Source organism: Spinacia oleracea, chromosome 1 (assembly GCF_020520425.1).
Source record: "Spinacia oleracea cultivar Varoflay chromosome 1, BTI_SOV_V1, whole genome shotgun sequence".
NCBI lineage: Eukaryota > Viridiplantae > Streptophyta > Magnoliopsida > Caryophyllales > Amaranthaceae > Spinacia > Spinacia oleracea.
In genome coordinates this window covers 86038144-86046348 of record NC_079487.1, presented here as the reverse complement: position 1 = coordinate 86046348, position 8205 = coordinate 86038144, and the positions used below count along the sequence as shown (strand labels likewise).

General features: G+C 36.3%; 1 protein-coding gene across 1 annotated transcript; it reads left to right on the top strand.

The window, feature by feature from the left end:
• The first annotated feature begins 328 nt into the window (after positions 1-328).
• LOC110802730 (uncharacterized) lies at positions 329-5987 on the top strand. Its single transcript, XM_022008181.2, has 6 exons — positions 329-577; positions 663-719; positions 1719-1872; positions 2046-2143; positions 2240-2305; positions 5596-5987. The coding sequence occupies exons 1-6, from the start codon at positions 449-451 to the stop codon at positions 5632-5634; spliced, it is 543 nt and encodes a 180-aa protein (XP_021863873.1). The 5' UTR covers positions 329-448; the 3' UTR covers positions 5635-5987.
• Positions 5988-8205: the final 2218 nt, after the last annotated feature.

Here is an 8205-nt window from a genome sequence, read left to right as displayed (position 1 = left end):
TACAGAGTAATAAATTAACCCAATATCCTAATTAGTAATTTTATCCAATGTAACCGCTATTATAGAATAAGTATTTAACAAACAATTTTATAGAAACAGCTACTATAATAAGTTAGACAAACAAGCTAATACAAACAGTTAGCCAACTTACCCAAGACAAATCGCTAATCAACTCTCCTAATACAAACCGCTACAATTAACTGCTAAACGCTACCCTCTAATTACAGATTGGGCCTTTGAAAAACGAAAGTCCTGGTTTAGTTGGTTTACTTAAAAGATTTAATCATGTTTCCACGTTAAATTAGTTCCTTAAGGATTTAAGAGAAAATATTATTATCGTCGTAAAACGGAAATATCTGTTCATCATCAGTCTTCAACAAAGTTCCAGTTCAAGAAAAAGTCTGAACCTCCAAATCTCCAATCGCAGAGAGGAGAGAGAAAGAGGAAGATGGAGAAAGGGAAAGGAATAATGGTGGGAGGAAGAAGATGGGCGGTTGAATTCACCGATAATTCTACTGCTCCTTCTTCTCGCGACGTCCCAGATCCTCCTGGTTTCACTCGCGCCTCTCAAGATCAGGTTTTTTTTTTTTTGCTTAATTGATTCGATTTTATCGTGAATTTGAAAATTTTGGGTTTGATTGTTTGATATTTTGATGGTTTAGGAGGATTCGTCTGTCACTCGTCAAAAGAAAGATGCTGAAGCTAATTGGAAATATCAGGTTAAATTTTGATCTCCTTTTGAAATTAGGGTTTGCTTATTTATTTTCTCCAATCGTTGACTTCAATTAGTGTTGAGTTAATTAATGAGTAATAATATGAATCAATTTGGGCCTAATGTGCTATTACTGGTTTACTAGTTAATGAGGTAATTTTAATTAATGGTTTGCTATTACTATTTGTACTCAAAATGCTAAATTGTGATCTTCACATTGAAGTTCTCTGATGGTGTGATCTTCTAAAATTCTAATGTTTGTTGATTAATGAGTAATAATTTGAATCTGCTATTACTGGTTGTACTCGAATTGATGGGATAATTTTAGCTAATGGTTTCTATTACTGGTTGAACTCAAATTGCGAAATTGAGATCTTTACATTGAAGTTAATTGTCTCTGAGGACTCTGACAACGTGATCTTTCTGAAATTCTACTGTTTGTTGATTAACGAGTATAGTTTGAATCAGTTTTGGGCAATGTGCTATTGTCGGTTGTACTCAAATAGGAGAAGTGGTATCTTCACAGTGATGTCTTTGTAGCTATGATTTTTTTTCTAAAATTGTTGTGTAACATTTTGTGAATCTAGTGAATTGACTTTTTTTCATCTAATTTTGGAGAATTGAAGCTATAGTGGAAAATGTACTCCATATATTTTATATTTCCTGACCTGAATGAAAGTATATCATCTTGTGTTAATAGGGTTAGCTGATTGGTGAAGTTTGGGATAGAAGGTTAGGTTTTGGAGATAGCTTTGAAGTGAAAACCACTGTCGGATTATATTTTTTTCTTCTGAATTTGAATTTAGTCATTCTTGATGTCACTGGGTAACGGCGTTACACCGGATAGATAGTATTTCGAGACAGGAATGCAAGTTTTGTTGTTTTCTCATAAAAAGGGATGTAGGGATTTCTGTGCTACTTTGAGCTATTAGGTACTTATCTTTCTGATATTGTTATGTACTTATGTTGGCTTGCTACTAACTTTATACTCTTTACCTGTCAATAGAAAGCTTGGGAAGTGGCACAAGCTCCTGTGAAAAATTTGTTGATGATGGGATTTATGATGTGGATGTCTGGAAGCACTGTACATTTGTTTAGCATTGGTATCACCTTCTCAGCTCTTTGGCAGCCCATTAGTGCTCTTCGAGATGTTGGAAAAGGTACAATTATCTACTAGTGTTTCTTAATTATTAATTTTCCCCCTTTATTTGCCTCCTGAAGTAGTAGTTGTACTCCTTAACATATAGGGTAAAGGTGTATCATTATTTACTGCTCAGTAGGTATGTTGCTGTGTCATATATTGATGACAATCGAGTTTTGATTTGTTTTTCAGTTTTTGCACCCTACAAGGACAGCAAAGTTGAGCTCTTAGGGCCGAAGCTGGTCTTCCTTGCCCTTAACATGGTGGGACTTGCCCTTGGTGTCTGGAAGGTAATTTGAGTGGCTAATGCAATGTTTTGGGAGAATATATGCTTATCCTTTTTCTTTTTTCTAACATGTATATTCCCTTTTTTTTGGTACTGGCAGCTGAACACACTGGGTCTACTCCCAACACACGCTTCAGACTGGGTGTCATCCTTACCTCCAGCTCTGGTACTAGCATTACCTCATATATCTTATTTCCACTTTACTTTTTAATTCTGGAGATGAACTGCTCATCATGTGGTGCTGCTGATGAACTGCTCATCATGTGGTGCTGCTGATGAACTGCTGATGAATCACATTACCTTTGTTTACTATCTGTCGTTGGTAATGTTAAATGACAGTTGCAACCTAATCAGTCAACAGGGGTTACACTTAGTCCTTATTAAAGTATAAGTTATTACTTAGAATCACTCATGACTCATGGGCTTGATGCTGTTTAACTCCCAAAAACCTGTCTCAAAACTCGACTCTGAAATTCAAGCTCTAGTTGGACCAGTTTAATGATGAGCTTACTGCTCTTGAAAAAACAGACACCAGTCACACCACGTTTCTTAGTATCTGAAGGGGTTCTCAGCTTGAGTCCTATTGAGTTTTGGTACTTGGAACACTTCAGTTTCCATGTGGTGCTTTTAGCTGTTGCATTTGAAGATGGCAAAAACAGCTTCTTTCTTGCTGAAAACTGAAGTATGTTTGAATGAGTAAATCTCATTTTCCTTTTTTTGACGAGAAGTTTTCATTCTCTTTGTTGTTTTTGGAGGGAAAGAGCATGTTGACTTCGGCATGTTACTGATGGCTGTTTGAAGAATAGGATATATATGACTTCACCCCTCACAAGCAGAGATATGGCTTTATCTTTACTTCATGAATGCCAGGGTTATCCGAGATGGTTAACTGATCTTTTTCCCTGTTCTCACTTCTCAGTGACCACCTTCCCTTCTAAGCCACATTGTTATAACATCCATTTGGCTTTATTTACTTACATCTTAGGCAAGGACCAGCCCTAGTCCTGACAATTTATGGGCCTTAGGCAAAAGTATGAGATCGGTGCCCTTTAAAATATTCTGCGTAGTCACAAATAAGTACTTTGAACTACGTATGTTATACTCCCTCCCAAGGTTGTCAGGATCGGGATCCTACTTTGGATCGATGAAGGGGCTAGGGGGGTAGGATTGAATCGGTAGAATCGGATCGTAGGATCGTAAGATCCTACTAAATAGTAAAAATAATATTTATATTATTAAAATGCAAAGTAATATCATGTATTCAAGTAATCTTAATACTTAAATATCATTTTTTTTTGCTCACATAAGATTACTTGTGGAGGTTCTAGTGCAATTAATAAGATGTGCACAAGTTTGTTGAAATTTAGATTTTTGTTATTATTCACTTCAAATCTTAATCGATAAAATTATATGAATTTCTTTACTTTTTAGTAAAAATGATACTTCTTTTTTTAATAATTAATTTATTGATAGAAAAATATGATATTTCTAATGATATGTGATTATGAACTATTTAGTAATGAAGAAAATGATTTATTATCTTGAAATATTGTATGTTGGATCGGATCGTAGGATCCTGATTAGAATCCTACCACTAAAAAATTATATCGAGGTAGGATCGTAAGATCCTACACACATTAAGATCCTACCTAAGATCCGGACCGGTGGCGTGTTTTTGGATCGTAGAGTCGTAGAATCGTAAGATCCGAATCAGGAGTTTAACAACCATGCTCTCTCCGTATTTAATTAAATGATACACTTTGACCGGCATGTAGTTTTAGGATAGTGAGTTGAATTTATTAAAATAAGATGAAAGTAGTGGGTGAATTATTTATTGTTGTAAAAGGTAATGTGAGTAATTGTAGGGACCACAAAGGAGAGTAATATTAATATAATTGGAAGTGAGGACCATGATAGCCACAAAAAAAAAAAAAAGTGTATCCTTTAATTAAATACGGAGGGAGTACCTTATAAGGAATAAAAGAGGAACGAGAAGAAGTATTAGTATACGGATTGATAGTTATGTCTTCGTTAAACATTTGATTTTTTTTGTATACTATGTAACACATTCTATCAGCCGAAATTTTTATGTCCCATACATATAGAGATGTAGTGAGCAGTTAAGAGTCAAAGTAATTATTTTTAAGTTTATATGCCCGCTATGAAACTTATTCACCATTTTGGTGGAAGAATATGAAAACAAAAAAAAAGAGAAATTTTATGAATATAAGATTAACTATAACGGTAAGCAAAGTATGTATGTCAAAAAAAAAATGGAATTATTCCCTCAAATGGAAAAGAACAAAAAAAAAGGCATAAAGAAATGGCAAAAAATGAATGACACGTTAAAGCGGTTAAACAAGGGTGTAGAGCCGGGAGGTTGTCAACGTACCACGCACCTCTCTTAAGAAAAATATCAAATGTTGCTTCTTATCACTGGGCTAAAGAAGGTTATATTGCAGTTGTGTATTTGTGTTATTACAAGTATGAAACAATTTTAGGCCCCCTTCCAACCTGGGCCCTAGGAGTAGGCCGTCGCACCCTTCGCCTAGGCCCAGGGTCGGGGCTGGCAACGACGAGTAGTTTCCTTTCTGCTGCCCCTCTCTGGATATCCTGAGACTTTAGTGCAACCTGCTGCCAATTTCTTCCCAAGTTTTAACAGCCAATCCATATGTTCTGGTAAATGCATGCAAGTGGTTGTCAATGACAAACCCTTTATGACAATCTTTTAAGCGCAGTGCCCAAAGTTATAGATGCAATTACAATGTCTGTGATGAAAATTAAGTAAATATTAGAACTTCAAGAAGCACTTTGTTGTCTTTTAGGAAGTGGTGGAAAATGGACATACTCTTGGTTGGTCAACACTCCGCATAATGAAATTGTTGCGCCTGTGTGCTTAAGGAAAGTTTTGATGCTTGGACTTAACTCCTTTATGTTGAATGTTGTGAAGATTAATGGAAAGGTCGGTGACTCATAAGATGAGAGAGGTCATCATTACCTGTTCTTGATGTCAGGGTTTGACCAGTGGTCTAAGCCATCCAACCCCTAGAATTTTCCCTTGCTAGTCTACTGTCATAGGCTCTGCTTTAGTCCATGGTGGTGAAGTTGCTCTGATACTGATATACCATTACTTGATAGCCTCCTCGGCGCACAACTCTCTGGTTTGGTGATTGACCCAATGGATTGACACATTTTTATATTGACGTATCGTGTATGTCCTAGATGAATCTTGTTGGTAGAAATTAGATGCTACTTGAAGGTTGTGGACAGCATAGTATTTTTTTTATCGTTAATATTTCGAAATCATTGTTGTTGAATGCCGATATGTCCTTTCCCCTAAATCATGCTTCACTCAACTAGTCTATCGTACCACCATTCTCAATATATCATGAGTTTAAATGTTGTAGCTGCAATCCTTGATTATGACCTTAACAAAACTTTTGTTGCTACTCTCAGGATGTTGAGTTTTCTGGTGGCGGTTTGCCTCTGTATTAATAGCTTACAAAATACTTCATTTGTTGAGCAAACAATGAGTAGCTTAACGGGGATGAGCCTGCTAGAAGATATCAAAGAAGCATAGCTGTTATGTTGATCTCTTCTGTATGACCAGATTAATTATGGCACCTCATAATTTAGAACTTCTTATTTTATGTTCAATATACAACATATATAGCTCCTTTCCTGGAAACTTTTGGGGGCATGAAGAAGTACAGGAGATGATTATCATGCAAGGTATTCCTTTTTTTAGATTTACCAACCGTTTTTGCTGCATCGGGGGTTAAGAACCAAATGGATAGATTGTAGTTTGTTACTCTCTAATTTAAATTAAATTTTCTTTTCAGCATGCAGTCATGCCCCTATAATTTAGTTTTTTTGTTGTTGTTCAGTTTTCAGCTCATGTTTATCGGTGTTTATGATTTGACAAGTAGTTCGAGTTTGAACTGAATTTTAGGTTCTGCATTTGACTTTCCTCTATTGTTATTGAATAAATCTTACAACTCTAAGCAGTGACGTTTAGATAAATCACGAATCTACACTGGAAGTTAAGCTTCCTACTATCCAGCATGTAAAACCAACAATTGGTCTTATATTGTGAAATAGAATCAGATGTAGGTTGCTAAAAAAACTATTCTTTTTGGTCAAGAATTCTATCTGGATCCTGAGTGTGGCCTTTGGAAAATTCATCTTGCAAAACTCTATTTTATGCTTTATTCTGCATTCCATGTAACTTATCACCTCTCCTTTTTTTGGGGGGGTGGGGTAGAGAACTGTGGAATTTTTGAGGATGGTTGACTTCTATTTGAGTACAGATGATTGTACTGAAATACTTTGTTACCTAGACTCTTCATTTTAACTCAATTACCCTAGTCGGACACTTGCACACGTCCCTTGTCCGACATGGGTATACGAGGCCGGGTAACATAGGCTGAAGGTGAATTAAAAGAACTTAGTAAATAAAACCGTAGGGAATTCCATTACAAAGAGAGAAGCTTGAATTAGGAAAACTGGGTGATTTATATTTTGTAGACAAGGAAGACCTTGAGAAGATATGCAATGGAATGAGACATATTTTGGTTGATTCGTCTGAAAATTCAATAAGTTAATTAGTCACTGCATTTTCGGAGCATCTATAAGAAAATAAAACGGAAAACAGAAGCAAATATAGCAGACTAGTGTTGGCATGATTTGTAGTCGGCTTTAGTTTTGCAGGGGAATGTGTGTATATTTGTGCTTATCTAAAAATAGTGCTTCTTGAAACTAGAATTGTTACCCTGAAAAATGTAGGCAGTTTAAGATCATAATGAGAGGTGACATAAATGTAACATAAAGTATTTTTAAAGGTTCCCTTACCTGCAGTTAGCCAATTACAGGAACGATAGGTTTTCTTATTGTGTAGTTAAACACAAAAACATAGAGTATATACAGTCATACATAAACAGGTACTCCGTATAATTAGTTTGTATTATTTAGGATTCAGTCACTTTCTTGTCAGGCGGCCTGACGCTCACGCGTCTGTCAGACCACATGGTTTGCCCACGCGCGCGTGGTGTCACGCGCAATATAAATATAGTTTTTTTTTTTTCGTTTTTCATTCAATTCGAGCTTGAAGCTCCCCTCTCCTCTCTCCTGGTTCATCTCGTTCAAAATTACTCAAACCTCTGCCTCAGCTCTTTCCTCCTCCTGCGCGCTCCCCCTCTCTCTTCTCAAATTCGTTGCCTTTCATGGAAGCTTTTCCGCTGACCTCTCTCCCTCGCCGTTCATTTAGATTTTGATTTAGGATTTTGATTTTAAGATTTTGATTTAGGTTTTTGATTTTAGGATTTTGATTTAGGTTTTTTATTTTAGGATTTTGATTTAGGTTTTTGATTTTGATTATTCACCTGCTGCCCTTGCCGTTGCCTGAGCTCCTCCCTTTCGACCGGAGATCTTGCGGTGGGGGGGACAGAGGCGGCGATTCGCCTTTTCGCAACAACTGCGGCCGGTGGTTGAATATTCGTTGTTTTATGGTGGCTGGTGGTCAGCTTATCGCCGCCGCCGCCTGATCAATCATGCTATGGCGGTCGACAAATTCACTGGTAATAATTTTTGTTGCATCTGGCAGTGAGGAGTGCATTAGACCCCTGAGCTGAGAAATGGTTTGAGCCTGTTTCAAGGCTTGGTCAATGTTGCAGTAAAGCCGTTTCAAAGGCCAGAACAAGTGACTTTTGGGCCTTCTCTTCATGACAACGTCGCGTTGCTTCTCATAGGCCAAAACATCCAGCATGTCCTCCACATTGTATAAAATGCTGACTACATTTCTAAGCCATGATTCAACTGTTTTGTCTGCATCATTCATCATTCATCTTTTTCTTTTCTTTTTCCTTAACAAGTCCCCTATTTTAAGTAATTATTGATTTAGTTTAGTATGATTAAATTGGTTTTAGTTAAGAATAACTTTTTTAGTTGTACTTTTGTTATATTTAGTTATGAAAAAAATGTTTTAGTTACATTGTTTTGCATTTAAGTTGATTTTTGTTTTAGTTATAATTTTGTTATATATAGTTAAGATATATATCGTTTTAGTTA